The sequence below is a fragment of the Atractosteus spatula genome, chromosome 6 (genome assembly GCF_055471065.1).
Source record: "Atractosteus spatula isolate fAtrSpa1 chromosome 6, fAtrSpa1.hap1, whole genome shotgun sequence".
NCBI lineage: Eukaryota > Metazoa > Chordata > Actinopteri > Semionotiformes > Lepisosteidae > Atractosteus > Atractosteus spatula.
The window spans coordinates 10,660,387-10,677,292 of NC_142711.1; the positions used below are offsets into that span (position 1 = coordinate 10,660,387).

General features: G+C 35.8%; 1 protein-coding gene across 1 annotated transcript in view; it reads left to right on the plus strand.

Annotated features, from left to right (window-relative positions):
- Positions 1 to 16,511, plus strand: part of ca8 (carbonic anhydrase 8 (inactive)) — a 28,496-nt gene extending 11,985 nt beyond the window's left edge. Inside the window, exons 4-9 of the mRNA XM_088918635.1 lie at positions 5,701 to 5,796; positions 6,803 to 6,865; positions 8,389 to 8,437; positions 8,690 to 8,802; positions 11,114 to 11,282; positions 15,096 to 16,511. Of these exons, the coding sequence (XP_088774761.1) occupies positions 5,701 to 5,796; positions 6,803 to 6,865; positions 8,389 to 8,437; positions 8,690 to 8,802; positions 11,114 to 11,248 (456 nt within the window). The 3' untranslated portion in view covers positions 11,249 to 11,282; positions 15,096 to 16,511. The remainder of the gene's footprint in view (positions 1 to 5,700; positions 5,797 to 6,802; positions 6,866 to 8,388; positions 8,438 to 8,689; positions 8,803 to 11,113; positions 11,283 to 15,095) is intronic.
- Positions 16,512 to 16,906: the final 395 nt, after the last annotated feature.

Sequence of the window (16,906 nt, forward strand, 5' to 3'; positions counted from 1 at the left end):
TTATGTTTTTTTTTTCATGTTTTAGGTCATGGAAGCAGGGTGGTGTAAGTGAGATTTTAGCTCAGTGAATCCCTAAACCTACTAAACCAGTCTTCAGTAAGAGATGTCTGTGGCTACAGGGAGCTCTGGAAGCCCTTTGAGAGTGACATCACATTAATGATGAAAAGAGTTTGAAATGACCCGTCTTTTTGCACCTTTTTCCAGGGCCACACGGTTTTGCTTTTGAGTAGATACAATCCCCCACAGCGTTACAAAGTTATAATGATTTTTATTGAGGTAAATTACAAGCCTAGAACATGAGCCCTCACTTTTTTCTTGTCCAGAGGCATTGTAACCACAAGTTACAGTACCTGGTATATCAAAGTTTTGACTCAAACCATGGTTTTTATGCAGCTAGGTCATTTAGAAGTTAAACTCTTATACTCCAAGAGTTAAAGGGAGTTAAATTGTGGTTGTGTCTTCGGTCATACCACAATGCTACAAGGAGTTGCAAGATGTGTTATGTCTTGTAAACTTAAGCACTTACTGGATTAACCTGCATTTTTTTACATACTCTTAAACTGGACATACAACACTGAAACAAAGACCAGAATGCTCACTACAGTTGGCAGGAGTTTAACTGTGGATATGTGCTGCACATTTTTGCAGTCCAAGAGTATTTACAGTACATATTCTGTTTCCAGTGATATCTGTGCATGTCATCTCTAGACTATCTCATTTTGTTTTATGAATATGAAAAATATAGAAGGATATGAAACTGTTGGGTGGAAAATGTTTGTTTCCTTTGCTTTTCTTTCACAGTTAATTGTTTTCCCTAAGCCAGTCTGCCTGCTGATACTTCCACTCTCCCAGATAAGTTTGGCCATTGCACCCCAGAATAAACTCTATCTTAAGAATTTTGGAAATATCAGAACTGAATGTTAGTTTGGTCCGCTTAACTAATTCATCAGGAACTTTGTATTATCTTTCTTCCACAATAAATATACTATTAATTGTATTGGTAAAATAGGTCTGTCGCTTTATTTAGTCTTTATGCTGTGTTTCTTGGAAAGAAGCAGTTAAAAAAGGAATGTCTTAGCTAGTTTGGAAATGTCATCTATGACTCTTATGGAAAAACTGCAGAAAATGGGACGGTGTGATGTCAGTTACGGAAATTGAAACAAGCAGTAAAATTGAATGAAGAAAAACCGAGTTACTGCATGAGTGGGCTCATGCGTCACAAAAATCGCACGAAAGTTACATTTCATGTGAAGCCTAGCAAGCTGGCAGCAGCAATTGTTATCTCAAATCTAATACTGAAGATACTGACTCATTACTGGAATTTCATAGAATGTGTACATTGCAATAGTGCTCAGGTTACGTGATGATTTATTCACTCTGTCACTTGCATTTTTTTAGAAAGTATTTTTAAATTGTCAAAAAAGATGAACAAGTACGTTCAGACATGTTTTACCTGGGCTGCTTTTATAACATTCTGGGTAACAGGGTTCTGTAGATGGTTTGTATAGCAGCTGCATTGCAAGAGCAAAGTTAGCCATCCCACGCTTAAGAGGCATTTCTCAAATAGAAATGAAAAGTCATAAGGTGCTTCAGCAGGGGTGCAGCTTAAGTCTTTGGGAATTAGAAGCTGGCAATTGTAAATTACGGTAAATTCACTTGCTGGTATTTTTTGAAGGCCTCATACTCTTCACAAAATTTACAGTACAATAAAATGTACTGTATTTCTGCGTATCAGCAGGGGTGAACCGTCTGAAAAATGATTTTACAGCTGCCTTTGAGCTGTAGGAGCAAATCAAGTGCATCATTGGTCTTTTTATTTCGCATTTTCAAGATAGGTCTGTACCAAGGCAAAGACAAATCTGCCTTCAGCAGATGCTTTTAAGTATGAAAACACTACCTAAAGCTGTCTAAAGCAGACTGCTTACCCTAGGTCTTTGATAACAGCTTTTAGTTCATCACTAATTCAAAACACATGTAAATACCTGATATTACAAAATGAACTGTGATTTTGACAGTGAGGAGTCCATATTAAAGCAAATATTTTAAGAACCTATTACTGGTACTCTACTGGGATCTACTGTGTTTTTATGTAACTTCTGCTCTATTGTTCTACGAATAAATCTCCTTTCATCCTTGTAAATTCTCTTGAAATAAAAACAAAATCATAACCTTTAAAAACAAATTGAATGTGCAGAAAATCTGCACAAAAGACATAACCCAGGTTTTAACAGCAGTTAAAGGCAGCATATTTACCCTCATGAAGACAAAATTAGAACTCTTATTTGTGCTTTCCCATCAGATAGTTTCCCAATACAGGTTTGGAAAACTACTAGGAAGACAGATTGATAACAATAGAGATCAGCAGATAGAGTTACTTTCATTACTTAGTCCAAAAATTGCCAACTACTAGCTATACAAAATACACGCAGTATATACCCTTTTATTCGCTGTGTATGAGTATCATTTAAAATGTAAAGCTGGTTTTATGTGCAATATGGCAGAATCACATTTGTCCGTAGGCACAAAGCTCAAAGCTACCAAGTACAGTACATACGTTTGTATACCACTTTTATCTCAATGATCTCAAAGAAAACATATGAGGGAACCCACTTTGTTCATCACTTAAGTGCAACACCTGGGTGACATGTGGAGGACATTCTGCACCATCGGTTCCATTACACAGCAGATCAAGTGGGAAAGTGAGAAATTACTTTAGCAGTTGAAGTAGGGAGGATGTTTAGAGAGACCACATTGTATGAGGCAAGAATGGAATTTAACCTTGACATCGGGGTTAACACCCACTAGCTTAACGAACAGCCCCATGGGAACTTTAGTGACCAAGTAGTAACTTTTAATTAAAATCTCACCTTGAACTGTTATCTGGAGGGGAAAGAGACTCCTCACTGGTTTACCAACACCATTTTTAGAAGCAAACAGGTTTTCCTAAGAGGTTGTCCATCCCAAAACTGACTAGATCCAACCATGCTTAACTTATAAGATCTAGCTACAAGGTTGAAATGCTGATGACAATATATGCCAGGTTTAATATACAGTATATTATACTTATAAAACAATGTTATTTCTAGTGATAAGCACTGCATATTATTAGACTATATCTAGTTTGAATTCCAAAGTTTATTTGCAAATAGTAATAACGATTTCAAGTAAATTAAAGTGTATGTAGAATTCTTCCTATAAATAATTGGAGACTTCTTCTTTTAATTTGAGATGAATTGTAGCTTCGCAAAATACTTTGTGCTCGGATATTTAATTCAGAACAACAGTATTATAATAAATCAACTGGCGCACAGGAAAAAAAGCTTATATTTACAGAGCACAAAAAAATATTGTTCTGCTCGTTTCACAGTATAATAAAACAGATGTGTGTTAGCCTGAAGTGGTGACCTTGGCCGTGAAGTTTATATCAAGGCACCATAAATCATAAGCAATAAAAGATATTGCAATTGAAAGAGCATTGTGTTCTTCCTGGTTCATTTGTTATCAGGAGTCCTCAGACGAATGCATTCTTTAGATTTGTTTTTAAGTTTAAAGTTTAGCTGAGCTCTGCCAATTGGAATTTAGAGTTTATGCTTTTGCCAGATATTGTCTGAAAATATGTGGAGGAAAAAAATCAATCTAATATACAAATGAAGACACACATACGGTACACGATTAACAGACACTTTATTCATATAAAATTTAGATGTTTGGGGGTGACATTGAAGGTGCTGTTGTGACTAAGGAAGTTCTCTTCATGACTGCAACAGCCTGTCACACATAAGAAGAGGACAACTAAGGAAGTACAATCAAAAAAACAAGCAGACTCACCATAACAAAGAGCACAGATTAAATAGACGCTCAGAAGCACACCTAGACAGTGCAGTCTTAGGACCATATAATACATACAGCTCCAATAAAGGACAACCCCTAGACCTCTGAGATCCAAAGAGTTTTTTATAGCGAAACTAGGCCAGTTCACACCAAGCACGTCCCTGCTCACAGCTTTCTATATGCATTCGTGTGGAAGCTTCAATGCAGCGAGTAGGAATTAATCTCTGCTTGTTCCTCTACATACTGTATGCACATATGGGAATACCTGTAATGTGTACCATACATTGTTGTAATTAATTGGAATTATTTAGTCATTGTGGTTACTACCTCAAAGTTCTTTAGGTCTATACTGGGGTGTTTGGAGTTTGTATGGTGATTAAAATTATATAATATAATTAAAATAAGACAAAATACTTGCTTGAAGCCTCACATTCATCTTAAATGAACGTACACATGCTGGTAGTTTTAAGAAGTCATTAAGCATGGAGTAGAAGAAACAATTGATCATTATGGGCTGAACGGCCTTGTCTCATTTGCAAACTTTGTGTTCTTACGACAGCACTTTCTATAGCACTAATGCCTCTGACTATACTGAGGCATTCGTAAGGAAATTGTGGTCCAGAGCAAAGGTGACCAGCTGCTGGTCTACTGTCTACTGCAACTTCGTTTCCTTTGAAGTCTCCTTTCCCGGTATTAACAAGGCACATCGTTAGCTTTTGATTTGATGAACAAATTATGTTGCTATTCTTATGTTGTTAATCAGTCGCTCACCGAAAAATGTACTTATAAAGCCTCAAGAGACACATTTCGTTTTTGTTTGGAAGGCTACCCTGGTAAAATAACTAAAATCTTCCAAGTTCTTCGAGGATTTCAAGGATTATGAACCTTCAATTACTTATGTGGCTCGTCTTGTAAGTCTCAGTATCAGTAGCCACAATTCACGATATTATAACGACCGCGGGGTTTGGTACGGAATGGAGCAGGCGTAGGATTCAGGAAAAGGGGTAGAACAACACATTTATTAACCAGAACCGGGGACAGGGGTTACAGCGCTGCACCTACATTAATACAGACACGGAAAGGAACAGGCTGTCTCCCAGCCTCCGTCCACTCTGCACAGTCCGATAGTCCCGCCCCTCGGGCGCTGTTCTCAGCCCGCCTTGCGTACGCACGGCTAAAGCGCTCCGTGTGGCGCTACACTGTAAAACATTAGTATAAATTCAATAAAGGTTTTTCAGTATTGTAAAGTGTAGATTTTGTCACAAGGCAATTATGGAGATGCGTGTACAGAGAGCTAAAAGTGAAATTTTGAAAAACAATTGTCAGCTGTAGAAATGAATTTAAACAAGCCTATACATGTATCTAATGACAGTATCAATAACTCCTTTTGGGTCTTTCGTTATTGTGAAGCTAATAGTAATTTTCCATGTATTTCTAAAACCCAGATTGTTTCATATTTTTGTTCGCAACCGCAATATACAATAGATTCTGAATCAATACGGTGCATTTTGGTTGGAATGTAAAAGAAAATATAATAATAATTTTAAATTTACTTTAGCTCAGTTACTGAATTAGAACCTATTAAAAGACTGTGGAAGGTTGCAGAAGGTTCAGTCAACTCATTGATTGATGCTCTTGGTTATTGCTTGTTTTTGGCAGAATGTAAAAGAAAAAATCTCTTGTCAGGGAATGCTTTAAAAAACTACAGGTGCTTTTGGGGTTGAAAACATTTGCAGTATGATTTTTAGTAGAATATAAAAAAAACTTGCACACATTTACAATTTAATTTATAGTAATGAAACATTAAAAACATTGTATATTCCTAAGTAAAACAATAATTTTAAAATTGATTTTAAACTTGTTTTTCAGCTTCATCTAATTCATTGGAATTCTACTCTGTTCAGCAGCATTGATGAAGCTCTGGGAAAAAGAAGTGGGATACTAATTATTGCTTTATTTGTACAGGTATTGTTTGTTTTTCTGTGTAGAAAGTATTTATTACTGATTTGGTTATGTATAAATTACATATGACAAATTCAAACAAATTACAAATTCAAACCAAATGAAAAAATATTAAATACCCTTTTCATAAGCCTCTTTCATCAGTTCTCTTAAGTACATACAGTTATTAGGCAGAAACTTAATTGCTGATGATCACATCTCAAACATACTTTGGAAGGTTTTAAAAAATCAGCTCTTATTTCATCTTAGTTTAATAGTAGAGACCATGGAGTTTCTCCACTGATTACACATTTGTTTTGTAACAATGGCTTGGGGGGAATTTTCACACTAGGTCAAAAAGAGCCATCAAAGATGCTGACATTGCAGATCTTGATAGTGTCCAGAAAAGGCCATCCTAGTCATCACAACAGTGAGACGGTTGTTCATCCTCTGAAGGCTGGAAATGGCCGACGATGTTGTCCCACATTGTCCCACATAATTACTCCCTCTACCTCAACTCTCAGTTCAAAGCCAAGATGAAGTGTGGGACCCAATACTGTCAGCCTGTTTGTAAACCGTAAAATCTTTATGTTAGTTAGTATAAACCCTTGTTAATTCTTGCAAGGTGAGCCTTGGCACGTTCTAACCTGATAACCATCCTCCAAACAAAGTGATGTAAAAAATGAGACTAGGCATCATGCTCGGACATCAATACAAAGAACAGAAGTAATCATGAGAGTGTTGACCTATCAGATGATTCTTCAATCTGTTGGAGATTCTTTTTTGTTGTAATGTATGACTCTTCTATAGAGAAACTTAATTTGGGTATTGATATAATAAAATAATATTACAATAAACTGAACACAGCCTTTGAGTGGTACAGCTAATGTTGGTCACTATGAACTGAAATACAATACTTACAACCACTATTCAGAATTAGTGGACGTATCTAATTGGTTGAGTGTTGTATTAGGCTACTGTGCTATTGTGTGCTCATATTTATGTTTTTCCTTGATTGACTTTATTGCAGATTGGTAAGGAACATCTAGGACTGAAGGCAATTACAGAGGTCCTCCAGGACATACAATACAAGGTGACCTACTGCTTCCCTTGATTGTTACAGCAGATGATCTGTGGGAAAGTTGTCCAGATTTTAAGAAAAGCAACCGTAGCAGCCCACAGCAAGGAGTCTGTGATCTTTAAATGTGTATGCTGTTTGATTACAGTAAAAATACAATAGCCGTGTGGCTAATATGGAAAATGGCAATTCCTTGAAAAGAAAAAAAAAGTATATAAAAAGTAGTATGGTAAAAAAGTAGGTGTAGTGTCAGATCCTGGGGTGCCATCTGAATGTAATGATATTCATAAATATGATACAACAGAAACATTTCAAGAGAAAGATACCTTATTTTAATTGTTATGCAATGATTAGAAATACTACCTGCATGTTATTCAAATACTAAAGGAAAATAAGGAAACGCATACTGTTCCAAATACAGCCATTAATCGTTCAATTGCAGTTCTGAAAATAGTATAGAGTACTGTATAGTTAAAACCCGAGATGAGTAGATGAATCATAGAAACTAAATTAAATGAGACAGTTACTTTGCAATGTAGTATTGAGGTCTAAAAGATGTAAACCTTTATAAATTTACTGCAGTAAATCATGGTATATTCATGGTCCTGTATTTCATTGCACAGGGAAGGGTTGTTAAACGAAGAGAGACCATCTGCATGAAGCACGTACAGTGACAAACTGGGGAAAGGATGAGACTGAAAGTCCCTTTTAAAAATAACTAGTTCTATAGCACTGTAGTTCCCTTTATACTGTATTCTTAGGAAAAACAAAAATAGAAGAATTCTGTCTTTTCTAGTGTGGTTCAGTAGTCTTTTTCTACTACACAGCCATCAGCATCTCGGCCACATTCTTGAGCTGCTTTTCACTGGCTCTCCTGGTCTCAGCTTCCAGACCAGAACCTGTGGTTTTGTAGAAAATCCCATCTGTTGTCTGTGAAGGCCGTAACTGGAGCAGCTGTGAATTGCCAAGTGAATAATATCTGACACCTTGTCACACTCACAAATACAAAAGAAAATAACTTTATAAACAATTCTGAATGTAGAAATTAGAATTCTTTATGTGTGATTTATTTGAAGGTGGAGTCAAAGTGGTAAAACCTATAGTTTTATAATGTGGCAACTGGATCTGTGTATGGATGTTTTTATAGATTGGTTATGCTCTTATCTCCACTTCAGAAAATGTGTGATAATTCATGCAAAAAATCCACAGATATTTCCTTAAGAATCACTGATATTTTTTCACTGGGCATCCTTCCAGCCTTGATTATTAATGGCTTATTAAGATGAAAATGGAGAATTTAATTTCTCAGTTAAACTTGTATCAAGGAACAGTCTGAACTAGCTTATGTACCTGTAATTTTGTAACCACCCATGAAAAAAATACAATGTTAAATCTACGGTTTCTGACTGTTCTGAAGGTACACCTGAAAAGGTAATTTCAAGATCTACTTTCAACACAAGATAGTTTTGCCTTTAACTCAGCTGATCTTCGTTGGTAAAAGTGTTTATATTTCGGTCTTTCTTTCTTTTATTTTGCAGGGGAAGTCAAAAATCATACCATGTTTTAATCCCAACACATTGCTGCCTGGTTAGTGATTTATGGAGCATAAATGTCTGTATTTTCTAACTATAATGTCGATGTCGTCATTTCTAAAGCTAAAATGCACCCAATACTGCTGCAATTTTATCTTCTTATTCTTTTGATCATGTGCAGAAGTACAATAACGATCACAGAATAGTCTCAACATTTGCATGTTCGTTACAGTAATAAAGATCAAAATATCAAAGGCAAGGATACCCCAGGGATTTCCTTTTGAACTGCCTGTGTGTTGTTCCCCAGACCCTCTCCTTCGAGATTACTGGGTTTACGAGGGCTCTCTCACCATGCCTCCTTGCAGTGAAAATGTCACTTGGATATTATACCGATATCCATTGACAGTGTCACAGATGCAGGTAAGTTCACAGCCAGATCCCCAAGATCTGTCGCTGTAACTCAAAGGTGACGCGATACTGGGCACATGCACGTCTTGCTAATGAGAAGTCTCTTTAAAACACTTCACAGCCTTCCTCCTCTTTCAAGTAAAGGTTACAGGCAGCCCTTTGAGCTGCCCAGCTGTAGGAGAAAACAGCACAAAGGTCACACATAAAATAAACGCCAGGTACTTTTTTTCATGTATATTTTAAACAGTTCATTGGAGAAGCCCAGAAAAGGGGTCAATGAACAGCTCTAGACACCAAAACACCAAAATAGCAGATCAGGAAAAATATTGTAGATCTGTTATTGTGAGGATGGCAGAACAACATCTCCGATTCCCCTTGAAAAAAGCTCAAAGCAGAAACCATAGAGTCACATACGGTAATGCATCACAAGATTTCATGTAGGAATTAATAAAAACTTGATATGAGTTTTCTAGGCTATGGCCTGGACTAAATTAAACAGCCGATTTGAAATGAAAAATGCAGTACTTGATATCTGTTTTATGTTGGGTTGTAGTATAAGAAACTTTGGTAGTATTAGGGTCACAGACTGACATATTCCAGGCCAGAATCCCACTCTGTTGGTGGCATTTATGACAACAGACAGCTCAGTCTTATCTGGTTAAATAATTATGGAATTAAACTGAATTTCAGCTGAAGTGCAGGTTCATCATCACAGGAAATCAGGAGGATATCACATGTATAATGAAAACATATACTGCTAGGACAATAATGCTGTCTTAAAGAGTCAATATAAAAGCCATTTGCTTTCCCAATCCAAGACGTGAGATAATGGATTATTAAAGTAATTGTTTATATTATCTCATTTTTTGTTTATTTTTCTCTTCCTGCAGCTGTCATTATAATGTCCTGTATGGTTCTTTACATTTAGTACCATAAGAATTATTTGCTAGAATCGTTCTGTATTCCACATCAGTTATATTCTAAACATGCTTTTCAATGTTAGTTGCCAGGAAATCTGCAGCATAGTTAAATTACAATGACGCTAAGGCTTTTTGGCTCCAGAGTTCCTTCAATTCACCTCTGAGAGATCCTTTAAGAAGATATCTTTGACATAATACTTACAGTTGTTTTTCTAAATAACAAGGAATGAAAGGAGCTGATAATCATTAGAATCTGAGTAACAAGCTTGGGAACAAGACAAATGGAAATCCTGGTGAAATACACAACGTTTTTAACTTTGCTGTTACTGTCCTTCTATTTCCCTGCTGAAAACAAAGGGACTTCAGTGTTTTATAGTGACTGACACTGCAAGTGTAAGATGCCAATAGACACACAGGTGCAGCCAGTAAAATTTGTCACAGTTTAAGAGTTTACCTTGGAGATGATTTTATTGGCTGGTTACTATGAACATTAGCATTCATAAAGATTCTGTCTTTACCTTTCCATCTGATCAGGTTGACTGTTCTCTTTGTTAAATATTAGCCTTCAAACTATCTTGTGTCAACAGAATGTCACACCTACTGTTTGAAAATATTTTATTGTTGAATTGCAGGATATTGCAGAGAATGATTTTTTTTTTGCTGTTTGTGGAATACTGTATATCCCATTCTATGGTTCAAAATCTATGGTCTGTAACAGAAACAACCTTATAAAGTGACTCGTATGTTTATAGTCTTACCATGGTGTACTACTAAATAACAGTTATAGATTAATTGAGATTAGATTATTGTAGTGTATATAATATCATAGACAATCCTATATCCATTTACCAGTTTAAATTGACCAATTTAATGATTGACAGGGATGACTGAATGATTCAGCCATTAAAGATTTGAACAGCAACTTGTTCAAGTATCATGTTCCTCTAACTTTGCAGAAATCCAGCATAATGGAAATAAAATTTAAAATAATCATTTTATCATTCATGCTGTTTTGTACAATTTGTAAAAGTCTTGAGAAAACAGATTGTAAATATTATTCAAAGATTTAATGCACAGGGCTTTGTAACTATTTTTATTACGCTCAGACACTTGGTTTTTCTGAACCATGCTTTCTATGATAAAGTAAGTACACTAGTTTTTATTATAAGTATAGGTTCCTAGTAACTTCCCTTATCCAGGGTGATTGATAATGCATACATTATTTGCATTAAGTGTACCTGTACAGTAGGTATAGGTGATAACAACCAAGCACAGTAAAATAAAAATAAATTAAATAATCATTAAATGGAAGCATGGCTGTGCTACAAAGCTAGAACACCGATCCTGAAATGCACAGTGACATGGCCAGACTGAAGTGGTTTTTGTTATTTGTGTTGTTTCAGATAGAGGAGTTTCGAAGGCTGAGATCCCACATTAAAGGCGCCGAGCTGCCGGAGGGCAGCGATGGGATGTTGGGGGATAACTTCAGGCCCACACAGCCCCTCAGCGACAGAGTCGTTAGAGCTGCTTTCCAATAGTGTCACTGCCAGTGTGGAGTCTTACTGTCTACAGGTATGTCAATTTCCAAAACCTAGACAGTTGAAGCTTCCAGCATTAGCTTTTAATAACAAGAAACTGTATTTAAAACACATTTGTTATCAAATCAGTTGCTGTACAAACAAGAGAAATAAAGCACCACATCACATCCACTTAGTAGATAGGTGCTACTGAAAAGCTAAAGGTAAATAATAATAATAATAATTTTAAATTTCTTTGAGTTCAGTTACTGAATTAGAACCTATTAAATGACTGTGGAAGGGGGTTCCTCAAATGCGAAGCCACAATGCAGAAGGTTCAATCAACTCATTGATTGATGCTCTTGATTATAGTTTTTAGTTGTCCTCTTAATTATTGCTCTCGCTTTGGTAATTCATGGCCTCGAAATCCTCAAAAGCATCGACACAGGCAACCCATTGGACTTCAGAATCAAGAGTGAAACACAGACCAGGGGAAAGTAAGGGAAACGCCTTCAAAACTGGGAACAGGGAGCACTTTGTGTACAAAAGCTAGCTGGAATCTGGAACGTGCTACACAGCCATGGTGCTGAAGATGGTACCCAGGTGTCTTTTAATAAACGGCTGGAAGAGATTCTTGGAACCGTTGGCTCTTAGCAGCCAAACAAACTGGAACACCTGTACTGGCTTCTCAAGGTATGACGTGCTCTTTGTAAAAACATATCTACAGTATATTAAAAATACAAAAAATGCTTCTGGGTTTCTTGGAAAGATCATTCGAAATATACCAGAGGTACCAGATTTCTGGGACAAATACAGTATGATTTACTATTGACATAATTTACTTTTTCCTACAGAACAGGTTCTAAAAAAAGAGAGAAATGGGGCATGAGAGCCCTGTGGTCTTTTAGACTTCAACACAATGTATCACGGTCAGCTAGTGAATTAAAGAATAACCCATTTTTTAAATATAGGACATTGTTTGAATTGCCTGTGTGCTATATTAAGAGCTATTTTAGTGATCATGTGGGAATATGTAAAATCTATGTACAGTGTAAGATTTCAACTGTTAAATTATAGTAAAACAGGGCATAAAGCAACATGACATCAATAAAAAACACTTAACTTCACAAAATGGGGAAGGTATTATTTTTTATGCAGTGGTAGATAATTAGCAGTTAATAAATCAAGAGCATAAGGAGTATTTAATTGTTCTCTAAACAATTGACTCTAAAAAGGAATGAATAACAAGGAAAAGGCAACTCAGGGTACTATAGCGTCTGAGATTCGGTCTGCTGACTCCTTTTGGGGCTTCTGGCTGGAAATGCACATTTTCTTCAAGGAGGTAGATTGAGTGCCAGTGTTAAAGATTTCTGTACCCGTGTTAGAAGGATGAGACTGGGCATCCATTTTCCTGCAGTGGTACTGCCGATTGTCTGGTTTAAAAACCACAATAAAAAGACCAGGTATTATTTGTTTTTGTCTTCTGAATGAAAATATCTTGGATCGGAGGAGGCGTATGAGGCCGTGCTTTCCCAGCAAATGCCAGATGTCTTTAAACCTGTTGGCAGCATGAATAAATCATCTATTGTCTTTGGCGGGTGTATAAGATAGACTTTTAAATATATACACTCTTTTAACTGAATGCCTATAGATCTGTTACAAAATTACTTCAATTTAAATCAATTGTGAAATTTATAATCAACTTTATAGTAATTCAATTAAAATGATAGAATACTGTATTTCCCTTATTTTCAGTTCATATGCTGTTAAAATAATTCAAATAATGTATGCTATTTTATTGCACAGTATTGCATATACTCACCAGAGAAAAGGTTTTATTAGAAATCACAGCTTCTGTCTCACACTGTAAAGTGGAATTTTCACAATGATTTTGTGCCATATATCAGACTTATATCGGATAATATATCAGACTTTTTCTGATATATTGCATTTAATTGTGTTTAAAATTCTGAAGGGTAGTAACATGATCTAGCAGTTTATATATTTACAGAAATGGTAGGCTAGTAGTTATTAGCCTCTGTATTAAGTTACATTGCCTTCTTATTTGGAAACAGAGGACTTTCTGCATTCAATATTCAATTTACAATATATAGTTATATACATTATTTAGATTTCATATATAGTATATAAATATACTATGTATATTTGTTTAAAATGCATGTTAAAATGCAGCATATGAAATGCAATTTAATTTATATTACTTTCCATACAGTAAAATCAAATAAAAGGTGTTCACATTTAATCCACTTGTAAGACTATTGCTGAAACCATTTTACTTACAATCAAAATAATAGCAATATCCTATTGATAACTGTGGTCATCTTTCATTAGAAAGTGAAAAATAAGGGTGAGGTATACATGCATTGCTCCTTTGGGCCTTTCTAGTACCCATGCCTGAGAAACTTTGTGCACAATAAAAGAAGTCCACCTGTGTCAATCAAGACATAATTAAGCAATGTAACCAGTTCAAACTTACATACTTGTTGTGCATTCCTATTCCCACCACTGTATTTCTGTCCTTTTGGATCTGTTTTGAAAAATGCATTTACAATATTCCAATAATATGCAATAGATCTTCTTGAGTATTTGTAAAGATTATTTTCCAACTAATTTTTCCAATAAGGAACTAGTGTCTGACTGAAACTTCAGTTTGAAAAGAAATGGAGCAGTTTCACTATCAATAAGATGGTTTGGTTTCTATTTGGCTACCAGGAGCAAAATATTAATATACATGTAACTGGGGTTATATTCTTAGGCTCCCAACATCAATTTGCTAAGTTGCTGACTGCTAAATTGTTAATGGTGCTTAAATCAAATCCTTGAACAAAAGTTCAAAAGCTTGGTGCTACTGTTGTCTCCGTGAAAGTTTTGAAGCACATGCATGAAACCTCATGATGGATATCTTTCTTCTATGTACTTTACATTTCTCAGACTCTTACTCTGACAGTGAAACAATAATACATAGTTTTGTTTATTTGTGATGAGACTGCAGTAACATCTTACTTATCATATCTTCTAAGCTACTAAATAGACTTCTGTCCAGAATTCAGCTGCCTGTGTACTAGCTACAAAGTACTCTGCATCAACACATAACTCCTGTCCTTTGCAAATCGCAATGGTTCCTTGTGATATCTGTTAAGTTCATGATAGGGAAACACTTCAATATGAAAACTCGTCGTTTTGTCTCATATTTTTTAGTAGTGAATGTTTTCGCATGGGCTGCCAAAGGATGTTTATGGTAAATTTCCAAACACTGATAACGTCAGAACATCAGAAAAGGTTTTAAGGAGTTTATTTAAAACCCAGCTCGCTGCCCTAGTGTCAGATCATAGGAAACCTATAACAATGAAGGAACTGCCAGGTGCATCCTGAACTGTGAGACTGGTTTGTTTTTTCTTAAAATGAAAAAATGTGTAGAGAGCAGTAGTGAAGTATGCGTGGATAACGTCCAACAATGAACAGTTCTCTTTGAATTTATCTGTTAAGACTGCATAAGAAAGTATCAATAAAAATGTAAGACTACAGGCCCAGGATTGAAATGCATATGTGTTATGTACAAGAGCTCAATTTTAGTGGTTTTGTAAAACTCTTTTCTAAAACTCTGGTCATGATCGAAACAGTACAGATACAGTGAATGGGTGTGTCTTGCTGATATCTTAGGGTGTCTCAGGAATCTGCAAAGACAGTCCTCTTGCTCAAGCTAATGTGCCAGGATGAATCACAAAACAACACTGACTGTAAATCCTCTAGTGGTGTTTCTGTAGCTGTCGACATTGCTGGCCATAAATCGAGAGAATACTGCATTCCTGAAGGTCTCCAATATCAGCATGCCTTTCTCTTTTCTCAGAGGTTGGAGACAATGGTCCTACAGTGCCCTGCTGGATGTGAAATGGATCTCTCTGAATTGCTGCTCGGCTCCCTGTACAAAGACCGCATTGTATTGTTTAAGCTAATTAATACAGTCTTGAAAGACAGCTGTGGCAGAGGCCTTGATCCATGACCCAGTGAAATGAGATCTGCGGCCTGGTCACCCACTGCCAGACACCTAGAACTGGCAACACACCTTCCATTACACTAGATTTTGTTAGATACTAATCATGTATTTAGAAGAGTTATTATTGCAGGTTATAAGGTGCTTGAATTATGCGTAAGATATTTTACAGTTTACTGGTGTTTCTATTTGTATTGTTTAGTACACAATGTACTTCATATTGTGGATTTAAAAAAAAAGTTTTAGAGGTTGCGATGACATTAGTGTGGTTTCATCAGGAAAGTCTGCTTTTATGTAAACATTTAGCATTGGAAGGATCTCAATTTGTATATTTAAATAAAAGGATTTTCATATACAAATACACTCCAGAGACAGCTGCTAATTTAGCTAAAATGTACAAAATGTTACTGAGATAATTAAGTATAAGCACTAGTGTTTTTTTACAAGATGAATTTAATGTGCAACCTGTACAAATTCATCCAAAATGTAGCCTCAATTTTTCCATCATTTCAAAAATGCTGCCTTTTCTTTTGAAAACAGTTTCACGTGATGATCTTTCTACAAACGATGCTAATGTCCGTATGAAGTCATAAAGGTACTTTGCTCTACATTACATGAAAAGAAATGGACATTTGTTGTTATTATTATCTTTTAGGTAAATGTAAACCCTGATTCTATACTTATAGAAAATGTGTAATAAGAAAATCAATATTCTTAGGGTGGATTATTCTGTTATGACTATGGAATTTTTTAAAGGATTTAGAAAATATTAATTTGAGAAAGCTAAATGTAAGCTATAGTCTTGAGTAAAATGTATGAGCTATAGAATTATAAGATTAAATACTGTATGCACTGTATTTATTTTAAAAGATATATACTTGCCCTTCCTTTGTGCTTCCTGTGTTTATTAATATTTCCTGTGTTAAAGATATTTTCTTTGCTCTCAGTGGGTAGTCTTGTCATTTCAGCTGACTATACCGTACCCTGCCTTGTCTTGAGAAACAGGAGGCTGACTAGAAAAACAGAATAAGAGTTGCTTACCGGGAACTACATTTGAAGAAAAAAAGACTGGCATGTCTCTTGACGTGCATCCTATTGCCTGTAATCACCTCAGTTTGCATGAAAGGGATGAGGGCTCTTTATTACACAACTGTATACTTGAAACTAGCTTTCAGCTAAAGCTATCATTGCAGGAGACAGAAGAGCTGGGCTTTGACTGGATGAATATATACCCTAAAGAATCTAATAAATTATTATTAATGTCATAAAAAAGTCTCAAATGTCTTTTGATAAAAAGTTTTTTTCATAATTAAATGAACCTGTTTATAACACTTTTAAGCAAGAAAACCCTTCCATTACGAATTCAGAATAAGACATCTATAAACCCAAAATAAAGCCAAATGCCCAACTTATTTTAGGTATTAATAATAATAATTCCTTACACTTATATAGCACTTTTCTGGACACTCCACTCAAAGCATTTTATAGGTAATGGGGACTCCCCTCCACCACCATCAATGTGCAGCCCCACCTGGATGATGTGATGGCAGCCATAGTGCACCAGTACACTCACCACACATCAGCTATCAGTGGGGAGGAGATCAGGGTGATGAAGCCAGTTCATAGTGTAGTGGAGCTAGTTCGGACACAGTGACGTCATCGCCCTC